Genomic DNA, 23,896 nt, shown 5'->3' on the forward strand with positions numbered 1-23,896 from the left:
TGTTATAGTTTTGTTTTATTAAGAAATACATTTTGTCAGTTTGTCACTGAACAACAAAGAAAATACTTATTTCCTCTTAGCAAAAGAAAAGAAAAGATGGTTAAAGCGCATAAAAATTCACACAATTTAAAAAAAAACCCTAAAAAAAAAAAACATTTTAATAATATCCATAATGGGACTACTGAATATAAAAGATTCTTGGGGACATTTGTCTATGAATGAGGCTCTGAACAGCTGGACTCTCTCGCACACACACTTCCCTTCTCAGAAAACACTCAATAATAGAGTCAGTGTGTGAGAATCGGCATAATGAGTGGATTCTGACAAGAGGGGGAAAATGCATGGAAACTGAGATGGATACTGATAATTCTCATTGTTTTGGGCGGGAAAGTGAAAGTGAGGAAAGAGTTAATGCCAACAGTGTGTTGGTATCAGTTATCAGAGCCTTTGAAATGCCAGACAAGCGTTCCTTAAGGAAGCCGAGCCTCGGACTGACGGTTCCCTCGAGTGCTCACTCCTGGATCCCAGACGGATGCAGTCATCCATCAGCCGTCCGCTGGATCAACGCTACGCTGTGCCGCCGAGAGGAAAGGTCAGTCGTTTTAGGTTCATGACTCTGACGGACGGGCAGGGACACAGCGGACGTGACCAACCAATCCCCCGGGTCTAAAGCGGTTTAAAAGGTCAGTCTAAAACAGTCTCTGCCACAGTCAAAACTGAGAGATTCTCGGCTCTTTCTTTAGAGTCCTTCCTATTAACTGCTCAAATCAACTGTACAAACTCTAACGTTGCGGGATTGGTCATAGTGCAGTCACACGTTTGTACCGAACGACAGATTCTCTCATCCTATCAGCAATCAGAATGTGTTATAAGTTAGGGGGGGGGGGGTTATCGGATGGGGTCGTCAGTGCTTTATTCCTGAGAATAATAAGTGTATTGCTCCGGACTGGAAATATGGAGCCGTGGCTCAATCCTCGGAGTGCATTTTATCAGGTTCTCTGTCTCGTGTTAAGCAATGTGCATATCCACATCCAGTCCCAACGTTGGTGGAAGTGTTTTTGGGCATGCTCGGGGTGGAGGGCTGGTTTAATCCATCTCCAGGTCCATAAGCTTGTTTCGGGGGCGAGGCGTGTGCATGGGGTTCCTGGAGAAACAGCAGTGTGCGACGGCCAGACCCAGCAGCACTGACAGGACACCAGCGATCACAGCAGCAAACACACCGTATCCCACCGGCATCCTCAAAGACTCCCACACTGCAGGACAACACACACAATCAGCACTGGCAATCATTAATGCTCATCATGACAACCACATATGGGAAAATATGGTATTCAAGACTCTTCATCATTAAATGCACATATTCGAAACCTTCAAAAGTGGGCATTGCTTTCGACATCTTGATATAAGCGTATGAGGATACGAGATTTCTGAAGAGATGTCGTAGTCTTAAAGCCTATTCACATCGCAAAGACATACGCCAACAAACACCAACAGACAGAGTTTGTGTGATCAGTGTGTTACCGCTGTTAGTTCGTTGGCGTTGGTTGAGGTCCTGTCGCAGCAACTGCGGCTTCACCCTCAACCCGTCGTTTTATACGCCCTATTTTCAGGTGTACATGTAAAGACTTCTGACTTGAAGTTTGTAGGGGCAGTGTGAATTGGCCTTTATATTTAGCACAACATCTTTTAATTGTGACAAGCCAGTGGTTCTAAAAGAAATCCTGGCAGACTCCCAGAAGTCCTCAGAAATCTCCATATCCAACTTGCTCTAATAGTGGACACCCGGAGACCTTCATCTAGTGTTTGATAGCTGACCGTCCAACTATAACATGGGTGTCCAATCCTGCTCCTGCAGAGTTCAGCTACAACATCCTGAAGAGCAGGATCAGGTGTGTTGATAAACTCTTCTGGAAGGTGCAGGATTGGACACTCCCTGGCTGAATCCAAGATCGCCCCCTAAACCCTAAATCACTATTCCTTACATTAGTCCACTAATACAGTTCACTTGAATAAGTGAATGAAATCAAGTCAGCGAATTCGGACAGACGTTGAGTGTACATCGGTTGTACACTTGTTATTGCGGTGCATTGTGGGATAAAATGAGTGCACTCAATAACGTCCACTATGGTTTCGGACACCACTAAAAATGGCTGTTCCCTCAAATAATGCCCTGTTTGAGGGTATAGCGGGCGAATCCGGATTCAGCCCTGGTCTATACAGTATATGCTGGATCCGGGCTGTGCAACTCCGGCCCTCGAGATCCACTTTCCTGCCAAGTTTAGCTCCAACTCGGACCACACTCAGCTGCCTGTAGCTTTCTCGTGATCCTGGAGAGCGTGATTCACTTGTTCAGGTGAGCTTGATCGGGGCTGGAGCTGAACTCTGCAGGAAAGCGGATCTCTAGAGCCAGAGCGGCCCAGGAGCCATTATCGAGCTCTTCTGTACGACGCAAACTAATAAAGCTTTCTAAGACTACTCTGAAGAGTCCAGAAAGTCTTTACTTGCTTGTGAAGTTGCCCTCCATCCAACACAAAACGTCGCAAAAATATGCTCAATCGTTTGTGCTGTAAAAATGTTGGTTGTGCTGCTTCGGTTTTTTAGATATTAAAAGAATATTTTTAGGTCATTCCGAGGTCGCTCAGCCCCCCCCACATGCTCCAAATTCAGGTCTGAGTGACCTCAGAATGACCTAAAAATCCCAGTGTTGCCATCATGTTCTCATGTGTATTAACCATAACTTCTATTTTTGACCATTTGCGGAGATTGTCTCCATTAGGTTTTGCATAGCATGCATACAGTGAGATATGCTGTCTAAGTAAATGTTCACATTTTTGTTTAGAGTGGGAATTACAGCTACAAGATCAACTGTGGAAAGAAATAACTACTTCTTCACGGAAAGATACTGTTGAACTTTTCAAAAAACCTTAGCAAATAGTGCAGTCATATCGACTACTTTTAGGGTGATTTCATGTTGTTTTTTGACAGACTATGAACGGTGTTGGACAGAAAAACATCATCGTACAGGTTATTTCTTTAAGCTGTAACAGTTTGTTTAAGGAAGCTTACTCATTAACGGAATCAGATTCAGAACCAGAATTTAAAGAGGTCATGAAATGGCAAATCAAAATGTTTTCGATATTTCCATACATAATAAATCTTACTGCAAGTTCCATACTCCCTAGTTTAAATTATGAGTTTTTGTTTTCCACCCTTCTGAAACGGCAGGATTTGAAATCGGCCCATTTTTCCTTCAGACGTCCTTTAACATGCAAACTAAGCAGGTGTGATCTTATTAACTCATGTCTGTCCATCATCACAAGAGCAATAGTGCTGTTTGAGATGTGGAGAAAGATAAGACTGTCTGATGTTGGTCTGTGTCTGAATATAGAAAAACTGCAGCTCCAAAAACTGCACATACGCTTCCGAAGCTCAGGCTATTAGAAATGCAGGACTGAAGTTTAGTGTTTTACTGGCGTGCCTGAGCGATTGAACGAGAATGTTTTTGTTTGTCTCATTTCACGACAGACTCTTTTCTTAAAGTCGCCCTGTGGTGAAAATCCAGCTTTTGATGTTGTTTATGTCTATGTGGTGATTTTAATATGCTTTAAGACAAACCATGTGCAAATTCATAAAAAAGCATTTTCTCCTTAAAACTGCAGTGAAACAAAGACCGTCTCAAAAACACGGTTTGAAATCGATAGTGTTTCTGACGTCACAAACTACCGTGTAACCAATCAGATCAACGTGTGATCGTCAACGAGTGGATCTCTGAGCTGAGTGAGTGAGTGAGTGAGTGAGTGAGTGGAGGCGGGGCTCATTTGCATATTCATAGAACCGCGCATACTAAATGAGGCAAGAGTGTAGAGTTACATTCAAGGTATTTTAAGGCATGATGAAATTCAAAGGAAAAAACGTTTAAATGAGTCACTTTGGTGATCAAAGATGAGTTTTAAAGGATAAAATGATTGACTACAGGGGGACTTTATTATTCTCAACATGCTGCCGCTTTTTCCTAAATATCTTGTTTCGAAAGCTCTGGCAGTGTCAAGTACTTTGTCCTCGGGGGAATCGTTGTGGTCGCATTGGTTCATTTTAATCTGACTCTGGCTCAAACTTACACGGCTCTATTGCAGCGCTCTCCATCTTAAATGTCAAAACATACATGACACATGCTGAGGGGGAGGGCATGGATACGGTACGAGGAACTTGTCTGATTACAGCAGTGGGGGTTTACTGACGTTTCTGAAAGTGGCAACACCTCTTAAGAGGAAGTTTGTTAGCCTGGTCCCGCCAGACTCTCGTACATTTCATTTGTAGGCTACATCGAGTCTGGCACCGCTCCATTGACGAGCGTTAACTTCCTTGTAGGCGGGTACTCTATTGAAGTCTAAAACTATTGGATCTGCCCAGAGTCACTCTGGATCTGCCAAAACCAATCGCTGACGTCTGGTCGTGACGAATGCCTAGCGTTCGCCTTAGCCAACTCATTCACCACTAACGGAGCGAGCTGGAAAATCAAACTTTTCCCGAACCCCGTGGGGAGGAGGGCCACAACATCATGGCCACCAACAAAACTAAGCAAAGATTGTTCTTGCTCCGGCTTTAACTGCTTGATATTCTACAGCGTCGCCACAACGGACCGAACGGCTTCGCTCGCATCTTTCTCCATCGCCATTACTGAACTACAACTCAAAATAACACACGACATCAACGTCATCGTTCTCAGCCACTCCCTCTGTTCGCTGATTGGCCCGGTAAAATATTGATCGGAGAAAACCAAAGACTACAACACAATCCCAGACTAGTACTGAAGGAAAATGAAAATTTAGCGGTAGTACGTAGGAGGGCGGAGCCAGGCTAAGTGTTTGTGGCAGAGAGAAAACGAGGATGGAAAATTACAATTTTACAATTTTTTTTTGTTGTTTTTTTGGAGTAAGCTAACCTCCAGAATTGTAATACAACTATCTGAAAATGCATTTCATGACCCCTTTAACAATCCCATCCCTAGACTAGATTCCCATTAGGATCTTACATTGCATCTGTACGGAGAGAAACGCTGAAGTCGAGGTGAGGTCCTCCTCCCTGCTCCAGGCTCCAGTGGCGGGGGACAGGAGCCAGGGAGTGGCGCTACAGTGGTACTCTCCCGCATCTCTGTCCCGAGTCGTGTGCAGGCTGAGGACAAACGTGTGCCGGTCGGTGCGCTCCAGGCTGCTGTCGTTGGAGCTCTTCTTCACCACCCCCCAGCGGTCCATGCTGATGAGAGGAGTCTGTCCTCCGTTCTCCACGGCCCAGCCCGAGCCCTGGAACCAGCGGACGTCGAACGCCACATCACCTGTGGGACACACGCCGTACAGCGGTTCAAGTCAACATGGAAAAAAATGACAACTGGATTGTGTTCCTCTACAAATCTTGTCATCGAATAACATGTTTTACTCAGAAATATGTCTGATTATGGAAGTCAAATGGGCTCTGGGCTCTTTATTCATGAGAGGTGCACTAACGGTCAAACGTTTAGAATAATTAACAAGAAAAAATATGACTTAAAAAAAATTATAAAATATTTTTCAGTATTATGTGAAAATAGAAAACCGATATTTAAATTGTAATGATATTTCACAATATTTTAAAATGTAATTTATTCCTCTGAATGCAAAATAATTACTCCAGTCTTCAGTGTCACATGATCCACATGATGATTTGATGCTCAAGTTGTGCTGCTAAACATTGAACAATTATTTATTTGTATCCATTAAATTGATCAGATGTGTCAGTAAAGACATTTATAATGTTACAAAAGATTTCCATTTCAAATAAATACTGTACTTTTGAAATTCCTATTCATCAAAGAATCATGAAAAATAAAATGCATCACGGTTTCCACAGAAATATGAACATGTTTTACTCAGAAATATGTCTGATTATGGAAGTCAAATGGGCTCTGGGCTCTTTATTCATGAGAGGTGCACTAACGGTCAAACATTTAGAATAATTAAGTTAACAAGAAAAAATTATGATTTAAAAAAAATATTTCAGTAATATATGAAAATGGAAAACCGATATTTTAAATTGTAATGATATTTCACAATATTTTAAAATGTAATTTATTCCTGTGAATGCAAAATAATTACTCCAGTCTTCATTGTCACGTGATCCATCAGAAATCATTCTGATATGATGCTCAAGAAACATTTATGATGATTATCAATGTTGAAAACAGTTGTTCTGCTAAAAATTGAACAATTATTTATTTTTATCCAGCAAGGACGCATTAAATTGATCAGATGTGACAGTAAAGACATTTATAATGTTACAAAAGATTTCCATTTCAAATAAATACTGTACTTTTGAACTTCCTATTCAAAGAATCCTGAAAAATAAAATGTATCTCAGTTTCCACAAAAATATGAAACCGTTTTCAACATTAATAATAATAATAATAAGAAACATTTCTTAAGCATCAAATCATCATATTAGACTGATTTCTGAAGGATCATGTGACACTGAAGACTGGAGTAATGACGCTGAAAATTCAGCTTTGATCACAGGAATAAATTACACTTTTAACACATTCACATAGAAAAAAAGCTATTTCAAATAGTAATAATTCACTGTTTTTTTCTGTATTTTGATCTAAAAAGGTAGCCTTTGTGAGCAGAAGAGACTTCTCTCAAAAGCATTTATGAAAATCATAATTACTCCTAACTTTTGACAGGTGGTGTGTCACATGTGGATTTGACGCTCTTGTTCACAGGCGTTGTGTTTCAGCACTTTCGTGCCGGTGCTGCAGATTATTCATGTGTGTTTACCACAACCACAAGTGTATCCATGACGTGTATGGAAAGGAAACCAAGTTAAAAAGTGTCTTTCAAGTGGTTGTATATCACTACAGCTCCACTGAGGCGGCAGGAGACTCGACGAGCCTGGACACGCCGTCCCACTGCTATGTGAGGAATCTTAATGAAGGACATTGGGTAATCAGAAACTGTCAGCCACGATCACAACTGCAGTCTGATACCCAACTCACAACCAAGCTGATAACTACAACAATCCCATGTGAACTGCACACAACTTACGACTCTTAATCTGTCATATGGATCTTCAGATTTATTTCTGAGTACGTAACGATTTCATTGCTCACAATTTCAGAATTTTTTAGCTATACATTTAGCTTTTTTTCAATATCTTGATATCGATTTTGTTCGACACTGGCTTAAAGGTGACATATGATGCCGCTTTTCACAAGATGTAATATAAATCTATGGTGTCCCCAGAGTGTGTCTGAAATTTCAGCTCAATATCCCCCCAGATCATTTATTATAGTTTGTCAAATTTGCCCCTTTTTGGGTGTGAGCAAAAACGTGCCGTTTTTGTGTCTCCCTTTAAATGCAAATGAGCCGTTGCTCCGCCTCCGTTCAGAAGAGGGCGGAGCCTTTACACGAGCTTCAGAAACTCCAGCAATAACAACACACACCGATCTCACTCATCCAGAATCCAGAATAACCAGCAGCGAGTGCAGCCGTACGGAGAGACTCAGAAGCGAAAACCAGGAGACTTAGGGGTATCTTTAAGCAGGATTCTTTATTTGCTGTAGTCTGCTTCGTCCAAAATCTTACCCAAGTCTGACTAAAATCAAATAAAGAATCCTGTTTAAAAGATACCCTTAAGTCTCCTGGTTTTCGCTTCTGAGTTTTTCTACACTGAAGGGAGAGGTTCACTTGTAGACGTTTCTGAATGTTAGTGGAGACATTTATGTAGTTGTTGTGGAGTTACATTGATTAATCTCATCATCATGTTTAACTTTTACACAAGTGTCCACAGTTCCTGAGGTGTTTATAAGACAGCGGTGACATGTTTTGGTCAATAGTGTTTCAGAACAGTTTCAGGCTTTACTCGAACTACTGCCATTGCGCTAGAACTGGTCACTGTTGTCGCTTGTGAAACCAAATGTCGGCTGGTGTGTGTAAACCTGCAGGTTAATGACGGTAATATTAATAATAAGATCCTCTTCATACGTCAGAACGGGAGCGAAATATGATCGTATTATTTTTTGACATGTTTGCAGAGAAAGTCTTAACAAAACAAAGTTACTGGATTTCACTCTTCGTGTTTTCTGGGTTGGTATATGCACTGGGGACCCGATTATACACTTACACACAAGAAAAGTCCGATTTTCATCATATGTCCCCTTTAAAAGTGTTTTTAGAGGAACCATAATTTCAACCAAATATATATATATACACACACACACACACACACACACACACACACACACGTTAAGATCTTTTTTTTCTGCTAAGTCTTGCTCTCTTTCATACAGTAATCGATTATAAGTCAATCTCCAGTGTATTCAGTCCACCCATGATGACACTAGTTAATGAAGGACCCACTGCAGGCGTCCTGATCATCTGCACTGTATATGTTATATGATCATCAGTCGATGAGGAATGACACGTCTGAACTAGCGCTCGCGTCGGTGACTGTTCTCTACATTCACTGGAAAATTGTGTCTCTTCTTTTCAAGGCGGCTTCTAATGCTGACTGCGGTGACAGGCCAGATGAGGGTTGAATTTGGAGCATCACTGCTTTATTAGTGTACACAAAATGACTATTAGGGTGGTGTTTCCCACACCGCAAACAATTGCCCTGTGAAAATAGATTTTTTTATGCACATAAAAAGATTTTCATAGCCACAAAACATCTCTCGCTGTTGCAAATGTCTAAATAATAAATACAAATCCTGTTTTCAAAGTAAAAAGGTTTGCTTCATAGCCTCCATAGTTTGCGTAGGACTGCTTCTGATCTCCAGCACAAGTGTTTTCTCTGAACCGGAGCCTAAGGGAGCCGCGCTGGCCTTATTCTCAACCACTGGAAACAACTAGGCCAAAATGAGCCTTAAACGATGTTGTTTCTGCCGAATAAAAGCAGAACTGGAGAGTAGCTCTGACTGTCCTCGCGGGATCCTTCATCTCCCGGCCCTCGATTCCCTTCAGCTGGAGCACATGTTCTCGGATACATTACTGAGTACATCAGTCAGCCTGAGCGCAAGAACATGCAATGCAGGCATTAAGATTTATGAGTTTAATTAAAAATTAAACACTGTAATGTGATTTCACACTACAGAGCTGTAGAGGAATAGTTCACCCAAACCGAGGTGAACACGTCGTTCCCAACTTCTGTTCTATTATTATGGGTTTTTGGGGCAGGTGAAAAGCAAAAAGTAATTATCACACTGGAGGGATCGTTCACACAAAATAGTTATTTTTGTTATTATTTGGTTCCTGTTTACAGCTGGTGTTAAGATGCGTTCTGGTCGATTAGAGACTAAATACCGCTGTAAACGGAGGAAAACGCTATTTGACAGAGCAGAAACTAAAGCTGATGCTCTCCGTATGTTTTTCTGTCGTCTCCGGGCACTAACATATGTAAATTGCTTGAACTTATTTAATCCATTAGATCGAAAGATCTGAAAAAACACACATGTACCCGCCCATGGACCCTCCGCTTGAAGAAATCAGGACAGAAGTGTTTGAAAGTGGACAGAAGAGACGGATTAAGACACCAGGTGTAAACGGGAATGTGTCCCTCGTCTACTTGTGATCCGATCCACCAAAACAATCTCAATTCCCGGAGGAAATAGGGTTTTACTGCAACAAAAATACATCTTTATTTCGGTAGCACTGTTTTACAGTATGTGCACTTTCAATGTACTTACACTGTTCTTACCACAAAAGTAGTGTAAGGTAACCACATGGGTAAAGTTAAGGTTTAGCGGTAGGTTCAGGGTTAGTACCTAGTTAGTGTCATTACTACAATAAGTACATAGTATGTTCATGCGAAACAGGACTGTAAAACAAAAGTGCTACCTTTATTTCTTCTGTGGAACAATAACATATATTTGAGAAATGTCTTTCTTAAAGGTGCATTGTGTAATATTTAAGAGGGTCTGAACAGAAATGCAATATCATATACATAACTATGTTGTCAGTTGTGTATAAAGACCTTACATAAATTAACAGTTATGTTTTTATTACCTTAGAATCCCCTTACATAGACATGTTTCTACGGTGGCCCTAAACGGACAAATGCATTTTGTCACTATGTTGTTCTTCCAGCAGAGAAGCTATAGCTGAAGTCAGCGAATAAAACACTGACACGATGATGAACAAGTAACAATAATATTCGCAATAACATTGTTTTACTGAATAATTAAGTAAACCTAATTTCCTAGTTTATCTTTGTAAAAGAAACTTCATTGCTGAACTGCTACTCTCTGCGGTCTCAGACGACGACATCACTTCCTGTCGGCCACCGTAACTTCTGTTGGGTGTAATTCGCAACCTCACCACTAGATGCCGCTAGAAATCACACAGTGCACCTTTAAGTCCATGAAATGAAAGTCAATGAGCTTCAATGCAGTTCAATGAGTTAATGATTAGACTCCCTTTAATTTCCTTTATGTTTCTCAAACAAAACGTACTGTGTGGCTTCAGAAGCCTTGGAATATAGTGAATGAGTCATGTGGACTATTTCTACAGAAAATAAGACCGGATTGGAATGACATACGGATGAGTAAATGATGACTGAAGATTCATTCTTCGGTGAACTGCTCTGTAAAAACACAAATCCTCGGAGACACTGTACGGTCGGCTGCTGTTCGACTCCCTGGGGATTTACACTTACAGAAACACAATGGAGACAGAAACCTTTTCCTTCAGGGCGACAATCTTTTCAGAATCCAAACAATAAAAGCAGCACAAAAACATCTCTCGTTTCTCTATAATGTACAGTGAATAGAGAAGTGTGAACATTGTGCTGACATGTATCTATGACTACAGCAAGTGTGTGCCTGTCTGTGGCTTCAGACGGATGACGGAGGAACGCTTCACCTCTTATGCTCGGTATTACCCAACATTCAACCTCAAGAGTGCAACATTTCTGACTGATATGGTCTGTGTGTTCCTCAACATGTTTAGGATCACTGTACACATCCAACCACTGACGTCCGATAGGAAACAGCAGTGCTTGAAAGGCAGCAACAGTTTTAGGTTTTCAATTTGTCTGTCTACATCAAATGAGGCACAAAAATAAACAATCACAAAACAGCCAATCACAAGAGTTCCCTCTCTTTTCACACTTCCTTGCACTCACAACTAACTACTGTACTGGGTGTGGGTGTATTAGGTTTCATATTAGGTGTTTTATGTCTATTTGGAGGTCATTTTAGTGTGTTCTAATTTTTTAACAGAACTAACACTTCTAAAAAGTTTCTGGAAGTTGATGTCACAATTAATAAGCTAAAACAATTCACAAACAAGAGGTTGTGTAGAACTTTAAAGTCACCATGAAATCAAAGTTGTTTATTTTAATTGTTTTGTGCAATATTGTTATACATTATTTATATGTGCACATCATTATTGTTTTAAATTCAGAATAACTTCCTCTTACAGCATCTCTTCTCTTCTCTGGTGATGAGGGCGGGGCAACCTGTCACTCACATGAGATCAGCCTATAGCAAACCAGCACCATCCAAACAACCAGTCAATTCCCCACAGACAAATCAAATCAAGCCCGCCCTACATTAGTTCTTGTTCCAGAAGCCGCTTCACTCGGATATACGGCAGAATTAGGCGTTTGCGATATGTTGCCTTCTATAATATCGTGATTGTTGTTTTGACGATGTGTGATCTGACATTATTGAGTATGTCCCTCACTTTACAGAAACACACAGAGAGTTGCAAAAGATCAGCTTCACAGGAGACGCGATCGAAAAACTTTAAATCCTACATTTTAAAATATGCTGTGCTATATCCAGTCGCCCACTGTATCATATTCATGTCGTTTTCACTGTGTGTTGTATGTAAAATTAGAGTTACCTTGTCAAAAGTCAAAGTAAAAAAAATATGATTATCAGTGCGCATGAAATTACCAGGTTACTGAGTGCCGTTACAGTGTTTACTTCCTTTTTATTCACATATTTTTAAACAATTACTTCATTTGTAAAAAATACTGTAATAGGATTGCAGATTCAAGAAGTTGCCATCTAAAGTATTGGTTCTAAGCATGTTTATTTTTAAATATTTATTAAATATATCTAATTTATTAAGTATTGATTTATATAAAGTATATATATATATATATATATATATATATATATATATATATGTTTGATATATACATATAAATATCGGCTTTATAACGGCCATCGGCCACCCTGCTCTCTAAGATATCGGCATCGGCCATCAAAAAACCCATATCGGTCGACCACTAATTAAATGTAAGAATTTCGACTCAAAATATAATGCATAATTTAATTAGGTTAGAAAAATGGCTTTATAAAAAAAAAAAAAATTCCCACAAAAAGTAAAAATCTATTTAAGCTTATTGGAAAAGATGATTTCTGTCACTGATGTGAACTGACCACTGCACAGAACATACACTTTAGGAGTCTCTGTCCTAAACCTGCCAATGTACCAACACAAACACACTTTGATTCATCATCGAGAAAATATCGAGATCATATTTTTTGTCAATATCGCACACCGTTAGTCACAATAGGTTAGAAAAGATGAGAGCAACTTCCGTTTCCTGTCGACTTTAAATGACGGACGTTACAATTCTGCCAAAATATGAAGAAAGGACCAGTTTACCACAATGATCATCATTCATGACATTTTACACATTGTACGGTTTGTTCATTATAGACTTTGGCTAGTTTGATTATGCTTTCAGCTACTAATAATAGCAGTGCTCTGAGTTCCATTCAACACACTTTACCGTATTAAAATGGATTCCACAGATTTTCACCAAAAATATGTGTACAAATGCCTACTTTTTAATAGTAGATCAATTCGTAATATTAAGTTTAAGCACTTTAGTCATAAAGCAGCACTTCAATTTACTACCCCATATAACAGCTCATACCGTATTTATGAGTAACTATTAAGCAACAGCAACAAAAGGAAAAGACGTGATGCAGGATGTGACTCAGGGGGCGAAGTTGAGGTGATAATATACAACTGGAGGCATTAGTTTATAACACGGTCTATGAATAACTGCTAAAACCCACAAAACATGAGCAACAGCATGTGACTAAGGAAAAACGAAGACTCTGGTGCTGATGAATAAACTGAATACTGATGCATTAATCAAAAAGTTAAACCTGGATATTGATATTAAAACATGCCAAAACATGCCATCCAGAGAGCTTTAAAAGTGGAGTACGGCCAAGACTGAACAGTGCATAGACACAAATGACAAATGGTCAAAAGCTAAAAAGTGTTTTACAAAAAAACTTTAAATAATTCAAATACTTAAAGCACTCGGCTACGTTTGAGGTTCTGTTATCTTCTTACATCAGTGCTTTAACAGAATGTGACATTGTGAATTGAACAGGGAGATTAAAGTTCACTGTGGGTGAATTTCACAAAACTCAAAATACATTCCAGTACAATAAAATCTCATCACTTATATAAGTATACACTTTATAATAATTTGGACATAAACAAAAATTAAAATGCAATGTCATTGGATTAGATTAATTATCAAATTAGATCACATTTGTTTGAAATTAGAATTAGACATCAGAAGGTTTGACATTATAAAAGAGAAACTATTGTACTATATGTATATTCATTATGGTAGTATCTCAGTACTTGCCAGTGTTAGAAGAGGCGTTTAGTATGGAAATGATGCACTTCATCTGGACTGTGTCTCCTGGTAACACACTGTTTGCTTCTGAATGAATGGATATGTTGAACACTGGACCTGCAGATCGACACACACACACACACACACACACACACGCTTATTAAAGTCTACCTAGATTTCATAGTCTTAAAGTGGATGTTGAAGACTTCTATAAACATTTTTAAAAATCAGTTTCTTCATACTTTTGTTCCAATTCATAAAACAATAGAGTAAAAAAGAGAGTTCCAAAGTTCCCAAGAGAGAGAGAGAGTTCCAAAGTTCCAAAGAGAGAGAGAGAGAGTTCCAAAGTTCCAAAGCTATTGTCTACATAGGCAGCTTCCTGACTGAATTTGAATCTCAAAAGTGATTGAATTGTAAAATTCCACATAGTGGAACTCATAACAGAGCATAGATTCACCTCACAATTGATTTTAAAAGTTGCAATGATGCAATACTCTGTATATTAAAGTGCATAACACACACACACAAATGTTGGGTATAATGGTCCATTTGAATTAGTCTGAACTATTATAGATACTTGAAACATTGAATGAAATATTGCTGCAGGGATGACGCATTTTTGTGAAATGTGTCTAAAAACGAGTTCCCTTCGTCCTGATGTCAGTGGGTTTGTTTTAAATGGATTTTTGATTAAAATCCTGAAATAAACTGAGCTTGTGTTAACCCAGTGGCGGAGGTAGGAAGTAGATGATGAATGTGCCGGAATAACTGACACTATAAACACCCATGACTTAAAGGTGAAGTAAGGGAAAGATTAAGGGAAGGGAACAGGACACTGCGATGCAACGCACTACAATGAACATTTCAATACAACATCATCATGCACTCGTTCAGGAAGACACATGTTTTAGTTTATAAAGTTTCATTTGATGTGTCCAGTGTGAACAGCCTCAAAACTTCATGCCAAAAAATGCTACCTAAAAAAACTCTAATAAATGGATTTATTATAAGCGAGACGCTTGCGTTTGCCTAGTAAACTGCGTACTCATGACACACAGCAACACAGCTAAAAGTATTCCTCATATGTTGGGCCGTTTATTGTCTGTTGAGACCCCGTACGGACGTCAGTGATGTTTGAGTTGGGACAGGCTCAGGAGCGATGCGCAGAAGGGCCGTTTGCAAGGTCGCTTTATTATTGAACTTCTGATAGAGCCACTAGTGTCACAGAAACTGCATACTTCACCTTTAAGCACTAAAGAGGCGGCTCTCACGGCACAGTGCGATCAAGTGTGATCACGTGAGGACATTTAAATCTAACCCTGATAACAACTGCATCAGGAAGAGAAATCAGTGTCCTGCCATCGCTAATACAGTACATGTGGCTGATGTACATTCAGAAAACCCCTTGCTCACGAATATTAAATCAAATATTGCATAATTATGCTATGGCAGGCCAGACTAAAAATGTTGATAATATTGTTGAAATTCTAATTATCTGTCAGATGTTTTTCAAAAGACAAGAGTCAAGTTCTTACAGCGTCCTATCATTTCTGTCTAGACGTGTTTCTATCTTAAATGTGTCATAATAACATAAAAAGGGTGCAGAGCTAGTTGTAATCCAGATATTATAGTGCATGACAAAACAAAATCACAATTAAAATAATTATCGAAGAATTGTTGAACGTTCAGAAAATGTAATTAAAAAAGTAATATATTTCCCTGCATCTGACAGGGTGGGCAAGCTGGCATAGATCAGCCCTCACGTTTTATTCTGTGACATAAAATATATCGTTAATACAGCCTTTCATTTTTTAATCTTTTATTTAAAAAGTGTGTGAATGCGAGTGTGTGAATGCGAGTGTGTGAATGCGAGTGTGTGAATGCGAGTGTGTGAATGCGAGTGTGTGAATGCGAGTGTGTGACTGCGATTGTGTGACTGCGATTGTGTGACTGCGAGTGTGTGACAAGGTTATTATAGTTTTGCATTTTTCATTAGTTTTTTTATTTTTATTTCGTTTTGACTTTTTGTTTTCAAATTCAGTTTAGTTTTAATTAGTTTTAAAAGTGGGTTTGCTAGTTTAGTTTAGTTTTTGAAAATGCTTAGTTATAGTTTAGTTTTTGTGTTAGTTTTAGTCTTTTTTTGTAATTTTGGTTATTTGTCAGGGGCAAGATTCAAGAAGGTCTGAAAAAAGTATTGTGTAATAATAACTCAAAAACATCATACAATTTTAGAAATATGTATTCAACAATAACACCAGTAGCTACATAAAATGTACATATGTGACCCTGGATGACAAAACCAGTCATATGGGTCATTTAAAAAAAAAAAAGAGATTTATACATCACATGAAATCTGAATAAATAAGCTTTCCATTGGTTTGTTAGGATAGGACAATATTTGGCTGAGATGCAACTATTTGAAAATCTGGAATCTGAGGGTACAAAAAATTGAAACATTGAGAAAATCGCCTTTAAAGTTGTCCATTTATGTTCGCGATTGTGCTGCATTCACTCACAAAAATAAATGTTTTATACATTTATGGTAGGAAATTTACAAAATATCTTCATGGAACATGATCTTTACTTAATATCCTAATGATTTTTGGCATAAAAGAAATATTGATAATTTTGACCCATACAACTTATTGTTGGCTATTCCCACAAATATACCCGTGCTACTTAAGACTGGTTTTGTGATCCAGGGTCACATATGAGCACAAATATGTAAATAGTCTACACAACACTCCGCAGTAAGTGCAAAATGTGTAAGTGACGTGTGCCAGGAAAAAACCTAAATAGCCAAAAGACTAAAGAAGACACACATGAACGGCATGTATCAACACATTTATGAGCCACACAAGACATTGCTAGGAGCTCAATCTCTTTACCTCTACAAAATCCACACGCCGTACCAAAAATCTACGTTACACATCTTCTATACAAAATGCACAACCTATACAAATCCCACAGCGGTACAATTTTCACACCCATACTAAATTTACCCTATACAATACTCATCTGGATTGAAGCAGCAAACATTCAGTGTTAGAGTAAAAAAATGACATAACATTATTTAACTTTAGCTAATATTTGAATCACAGCTTATAGTGTTTTGACATCGACAACCCAACTGCATTTTACTTCAAACTTTCCAAAGAAGCCGCAATCGCTTCTCGGGTCGACATTAACACACTGAAAAAATTGTATTCAGAATTTAAAATATTTGTTATACTACTTTTTAATGTGTGATTGTGTAAAGGTGTTCACGAGATACCAACCTTTCGCAAACTTGCTTTCAACGAACACTCGTTTTCATGGAGACGCGGTGTGCACGGAGGGGAGGGTCTGTGTGTGTGTGTGTGTGTGTGTGCGTGCGTGCGTGCGGGCGCGTGTATGTGAGAGAGAGAGAGAGAGCAGTGAAAGGAAATGCAGCTGAACGAATACGCTGCTTTTTTTAAAAATGAATAACGAAACGCAATATGTGGCGGCCGGTGCGGCGGCCCAAGACATTGACAAAGACGAAAACTAAGGACATTTACACTATAATTTTATTTTATTTTAGTTAGTTTTGCGGACACACATTATAGTTTTAGTTAGTTATCGTTTTTTTTGTAATGCCTCGTTTTTATTTTTATTTCAGTTAACGACAATGTTTTTTCCCACCTAGTTTTCGTTTTTTTCGTTCGTTTTCGTTAACGATTATAACCTTGGTGTGTGAATGCGAGTGTGTGAATGCGAGTGTGTGAATGCGAGTGTGTGAATGCGAGTGTGTGAATGCGAGTGTGTAAATGTGAGTGTGTAATGAGTGTAAATGTGAGTGTGTGAATGCGAGTGTGTGAATGCGAGTGTGTGAATGCGAGTGTGTGAATGCGAGTGTGAATGCGAGTGTGTGAATGCGAGTGTGTGAATGCGAGTGTGTGAATGCGAGTGTGTGGATGCGAGTGTGTGGATGCGAGTGTGTGAATGCGAGTGTGTGGATGCGAGTGTGTGGATGCGAGTGTGTGAATGCGAGTGTGTGGATGCGAGTGTGTGAATGCGAGTGTGTGAATGCGAGTGTGAAAATGCGAGTGTGTAAATGTGAGTGTGTAATGAGTGTAAATGCGAGTGTGTGAATGCGAGTGTGTGAATGCGAGTGTGTGAATGCGAGTGTGTGAATGCGAGTGTGTGAATGCGAGTGTGTGAATGCGAGTGTGTAATGAGTGTAAATGCGAGTGTGTGAATGCGAGTGTGTGAATGCGAGTGTGTGAATGCGAGTGTGTGAATGCGAGTGTGTGAATGCGAGTGTGTGAATGCGAGTGTGTGAATGCGAGTGTGTGAATGCGAGTGTGTAATGAGTGTAAATGTGAGTGTGTGAATGCGAGTGTGTGAATGCGAGTGTGTGAATGCGAGTGTGTGAATGCGAGTGTGAATGCGAGTGTGTGAATGCGAGTGTGTGAATGCGAGTGTGTGGATGCGAGTGTGTGGATGCGAGTGTGTGGATGCGAGTGTGTGAATGCGAGTGTGTGGATGCGAGTGTGTGAATGCGAGTGTGTGAATGCGAGTGTGTAAATGCGAGTGTGTAATGAGTGTAAATGCGAGTGTGTGAATGCGAGTGTGTGAATGCGAGTGTGTGAATGCGAGTGTGTGAATGCGAGTGTGTGAATGCGAGTGTGTGAATGCGAGTGTGTGAATGCGAGTGTGTGAATGCGAGTGTGTGAATGCGAGTGTGTGAATGCGAGTGTGTGAATGCGAGTGTGTGAATGCGAGTGTGTGAATGCGAGTGTGTGAATGCGAGTGTGAGTGTGTAATGAGTGTAAATGTGAGTGTGTGAATGCGAGTGTGTGAATGCGAGTGTGTGAATGCGAGTGTGTGAATGCGAGTGTGTGAATGCGAGTGTGTGAATGCGAGTGTGTGAATGCGAGTGTGTAATTGTGAGTGTGTAATGAGTGTAAATGTGAGTGTGTGAATGCGAGTGTCTGAATGCTAGTGTGTGAATGCGAGTGTGTAAAGAGTGTAAATGTGAGTGTGTGAATGCGAGTGTGTGAATGCGAGTGTGTGAATGCGAGTGTGTGAATGCGAGTGTGTGAATGCGAGTGTGTGAATGCGAGTGTGTGAATGCGAGTGTGTGAATGCGAGTGTGTGAATGCGAGTGTGTACATGTGAGTGTGTACATGTGAGTGTGTACATGTGACTGTAAATGTGAGTGTGTGAATGCGAGTGTGTGAATGCGAGTGTGTGAATGTGAGTGTGTAATGAGTGTGTAAATGTGAGTGTGTGAATGTGAGTGTGTACATGTGAGTGTGTACATGTGAGTGTGTACATGTGAGTGTGTACATGTGAGTGTGTACATGTGACTGTAAATGTGAGTGTGTGAATGTGAGTGTGTGAATGCGAGTGTGTGAATGCGAGTGTGTGAATGCGAGTGTGTGAATGCGAGTGTGTGAATGCGAGTGTGTGAATGCGAGTGTGTGAATGCGAGTGTGTAATGAGTGTAAATGCGAGTGTGTGAATGCGAGTGTGTGAATGCGAGTGTGTGAATGCGAGTGTGTGAATGCGAGTGTGTGAATGCGAGTGTGTAATGAGTGTAAATGTGAGTGTGTGAATGTGAGTGTGTGAATGCGAGTGTGTACATGTGAGTGTGTGAATGTGAGTGTGTGAATGTGAGTGTGTGAATGTGAGTGTGTAATGAGTGTGTAAATGTGAGTGTGTGAATGTGAGTGTGTACATGTGAGTGTAAATGTGTGTGTAAATGCGAGTGTGTAAATGCGAGTGTGTAAATGCGAGTGTGTAAATGTGAGTGTGTAAATGTGAGTAAATGTGAGTGTGTAACTGTGAGTGTGTAAATGTGTGTAAATGTGAGTGTGTACATGTGAGTGTAAATGTGTGTGTAAATGCGAGTGTGTAAATGCGAGTGTGTAAATGTGAGTGTGTAAATGTGAGTAAATGTGAGTGTGTAACTGTGAGTGTGTAAATGTGTGTAAATGTGAGTGTGTAAATGTGAGTGTGTAAATGTGAGTGTGTAAATGTGAGTGTGTAAATGTGAGTGTGTAAATGTGACTACAGAGGTCATCTGGGACATTAAACATCAACAGCATCCGCTTTTAAACTGTGTTTATAAATCACACTCTTGCAAACTCAAACTTTTAGGGAAAATGTTTTTTTTTTTAAAGGTGGTAACGTTGAAGTCATGTGACCGTGGTGTAGTTCCTATAAATCCTACATTTAGCTTTTTACTTCTGGCGGTTGTTTTTAGGCTTTTGTGAAGATTATCAGGATAAACAAAAAGTGCAAGAATCATAAATATTTGTTTGGTCACAAACCATATTGGGGTTTTTGTGTGACCTGACAAAACAAAACAGGGTCTGCAAAAATATTTTATCACTCCGGCGCTCTATAATCAACTTTCATTAGTGTGTTCTGCCATGTTGGACTTATTTTATCCCATTTTGGGATAGCCATCACTGTGAAAGATACATGCAGTTTTGCCTCAGTATTTGGCTTTAGTTTAGCTTTTGGAACAAGCTTGCAGATCAGAAGTGTCTATGATGTTTTAAAAAGCTGCCCATGAACGAGAGAGAGTGTGAGAGTGTGAGAGAGTGTGTGTGTGTGTGTGGGCAGCAGGAATCTGCCCTAAGGGAGAGACTATAGCGCTCTAGTCATCCAGAATCAGACATAAAGAGGGAACTACAGCATTAGTGTGTGAGTGTGTGTGTGAAACATGACCTCAGCTGTAAACACACCTACAGGCAATTCAGCATCACTCTTATGAGTGTTAGAGCTCACTGTATTCTGAGTCTCGTCTAGTTAGCAGTGCAATACCTGTGTGTACAAAGGCAATCTGGATCTTGTTGGACTCGGCGCTGATGGCTTTGGCCCACTCTTGATTCTGATCCCGAGTCCAGGCCGTGACGTCGCAGTAATAGAAGCCGCGATCCGTGACCTGGACCCCGTACAGGCGGAAGCGGTACTCGAGCTGCCCGGTCTTCTCCAGGACCACGCTGTCGACCCGGCTCGGCTCGCTCCACTCCTCCGACTGCAGAACCGAGTCCTGGCTGAGCGACAGCACTTTCCGGGCCTTGCCTCCAGAGATCTCCTCGAAGCGGATGAGGACAGTGTAGCCGGGGTTCCTCAGGTTCTGGCCCGTCACCTGACAGGTCATCTCAAACGTGGATCCACCCGTCGTAGCTTCTCTCACACGGTGGGCTACTACTCGCAAAACTGGAGCTGCAAAGACCACACAAAAATACATCATGAAGCATTTGTAAAATGCAGTCCTTAAACTTCCCTCAAAGAGTTTCGACCCATCTAAAAAAGACATGTATTTTTGTTTGTATCTGAAAGCAGGAATAGTGGGCATGGCATGAACCAAATAGCAAGAACCTATTCCAGACCAAGCAGTTCTTGCTCTTGCTGAGAGCAGATTTTGCAACTTTGACCAGTAGTTGAGGGAGTCACAAAACAAAATTGTTTTTGGCAGACAGGAAATTTAACAAATCAATCAATGAATTCTGTTTAAATACAGCAATATGAGACGACTTCAATGCGTTATGTTATAGTGTTTTCTTTTTCTCACATTGTTTTTCCATTTGGTTTAAATCGCCTGTTCAGGCATAAAAAAAAAAAAGTTTGGTTCCGGTTGGTTGTCGGTTGAGGTCATGGGTCGGTAGGGACTTTTTTTTTTTTTTTCTCCAGTGGCAGCAAGGGATAGGAAGGAAATTATTATTATTATTTTTTTTTAATTTACAGTAGCGATGGATAAGCTACTCTATTTTTTCATTACATAGCCTACCTGTACATGTACTCTACCACCTTGTGTGTCCCAGCATGTTACACACACACGCTGATTTTAAATGTGTGCACGGGGGCAAACGGGGTTGCCTTATTGTAAAGTGTTACCGATTAGTTATACACCGATACAGATGTCTCTTGAGTTCAGTGTTGGAAAGATCAGTTGTTTTAACCATTCGTTAAAACGAATCGGTTCAAATGAGTCATTAGTTCGCGAATTAGACGTGTCATTATTGGACGTGTGCGCGTTGTGTGATTATCCCGGCGGTTAGGACATCCCACAAGATTTGTGTCATCACAGAAAACATTTCATCACTGGATAGTTTTTTTGTTTATTTAAAGTGTGGTTTATATGTCAGCTGAATGTGATGAACGCCTTTCAGAGAAGATAAGGCAACATATTTAAGCACAATTCCCACCCAGCGGTAATTCAGGAAAAAAGAAATCTCCAAATGCTCCACATGAAACTTTAGTCTTCCGACATTGCCATTGTGTCGATTTATTTTGATTAATATGTGCGAGGGAGAGAGAGCAAGACAGTGCTTAGTTTTGAGACGGTGAAGACTATACTTCCGCCTGGCTCCGCAGAGAGAGTGCGCGTGCGCGACCGGGGCTCTCTCTCTATCTCTGCTCGTTCGGTTCATGCGCCCTGTCACGAGCGCAGCAGTGCATCTACATGACAACAACGATGTGTGAACGCCCGTGGCTGCCTCGTTTGTTAGCATTGCTGGAGGACAACAGGCTATACAAATACGGTGCTGTACAAAAACATAAATTATAGTTCGCCTCAAAGTTTTTTATTTGTGTATTTATTTAATTTGTATTATTTCTTTCCCAAGATCATAAAATAAATTTGGGTCGCACATAAATTGACAGGGTCCAACCGGAACCAAAAAAATTTTTTTTTATGCCTCAGGAGGTAGAGGTCTATGTGCAATTGATTTGTCCTGCAAGATTTTGCACAAAATATGTTTTGTCACGATGCACTGTGCAGATTTGTCAGTCCCAATCCTGTAAAAGCCGGGAAACGCCAACCCGACGCCAGGCTGTGTTTGAGTGTTGGGCCGGCTTAGTTTGCTCTGTGAGTTCTGCACCGCTGGCTTTAGTCGGTCGCCGTCGGGGTTTCTTGGGCCGGTTCAGCATGTTGAATCAGGGCGTCGGTGAGAGAGAGGACTCGGATTGGCTGTTCAGCTTAGCGAACGAATCAGAGCACGGGAATAAAGTGAAAGCAAGCAAAAAGTACGGTACAGACAGAAGGCGGTTATAATTTTCATCTTACCTGAGCATTCAAATATTTTCATAATAACATGACCCGACTGGAGTGAAGAAAGGGATCAGCATGATTGATATTCAAAACAGTAAGCAAGCACTGCTTTGTTTACAGCTTGTATATCTACAGTCCTTGTTTCGGTTTCCCTTTTTGAAAGATGAAAATAGACTTGATACCCGCTGATACAGACAGACGCAGGCGAAGAACATTTGTGCTAGTTGACAATCACCTTCAGTCCTCTCAGTGTGTTCAAGCGCAGAACATTTGTGCTAGTTGACAATCACCTTTAGTCCTCTCAGTGTGTTCAAGCGCAGCTGTTCAGCCAAGACGCAGTTTTGCCAACGTCGGCTTGGAGTGTCCCAAGCTTTAGATTCAGTCTCCCTGTGGTGTCATAGGCTACTTTTTCGAATTCCCCAACACACAGACCTCACATTGTGGCATGTTACGTCACAGGAAGGTATTTTGCCTCACTGTAGCTTGCGATCGAAAGACATTGAAAATATCAAACGTGTAAACTGCTTTTTTTGTGTGTGCAATGGACGAATAAAGCATATAACATTCTGCACCTCAAAAACGAAATAAATTTGAGCATCTTTTAATTTACGAGTCTTTATTTCTGTATCCCACTTCTCTCGCACACATCCGTATATTCTCAGTCCCACTGCTCACCATTCACATTTGACAGACATTGATTGGAAATCCTTCAAAAATGTAAGACGCTTCATCTGAAGATCATCTGACCATATTTTGGTAAAGACTTGACAAACTTTGTAGGAATAGCACCAAAACATAACCATATCAAGTTCATAGGGATTGAGCAGTTGGTGGCGCTAATGGATTGAAGAGATAGATCCCAAAATCACCATAAGGAAAGTTTAGACTTCCCTCAATCAGTGTGCCAAATTTCTCAAGTTTTTGCCATACGGTTCTTATAGAAATGATAAACAAAGAATAATAACAGACGCCACACACCTTACAGGTGCTCGCCACCTAACACGTATCAGAAACGTACATTTCGTCATCACCAGATATAGTTTCAGAGCACAGCGTCAGTGAGAACGCAGTGGAGAGCGTCCAGTCCCAGACAGAGCGGCCATTGTGTACTAAGTCTGTCTTCACAGAGAACACGCCATCACAGACACAATTAGACTCATTTACTCTAATCCCTTATTGAGCGCTGAAAAATGAGAGACAGTGGAGACTTTCAGACAC

General features: G+C 40.3%; 1 protein-coding gene across 1 annotated transcript in view; it reads right to left on the minus strand.

The window, feature by feature from the left end:
* Positions 1–23,896, minus strand: part of ptgfrna (prostaglandin F2 receptor inhibitor a) — a 43,985-nt gene continuing 20,089 nt past the window's right edge. The window contains exons 5-8 of the mRNA XM_077240173.1: positions 20,446–20,850; positions 13,657–13,764; positions 5,033–5,332; positions 1–1,253 (exon numbers count right to left, since the gene is read on the minus strand). Of these exons, the coding sequence (XP_077096288.1) occupies positions 1,087–1,253; positions 5,033–5,332; positions 13,657–13,764; positions 20,446–20,850 (980 nt within the window). The 3' untranslated portion in view covers positions 1–1,086. The remainder of the gene's footprint in view (positions 1,254–5,032; positions 5,333–13,656; positions 13,765–20,445; positions 20,851–23,896) is intronic.

The sequence above is a fragment of the Siphateles boraxobius genome, unplaced genomic scaffold (assembly GCF_051911475.1).
Source record: "Siphateles boraxobius isolate OS27281-9 unplaced genomic scaffold, OSU_SipBor_1 100, whole genome shotgun sequence".
NCBI classification, from domain to species: domain Eukaryota; kingdom Metazoa; phylum Chordata; class Actinopteri; order Cypriniformes; family Leuciscidae; genus Siphateles; species Siphateles boraxobius.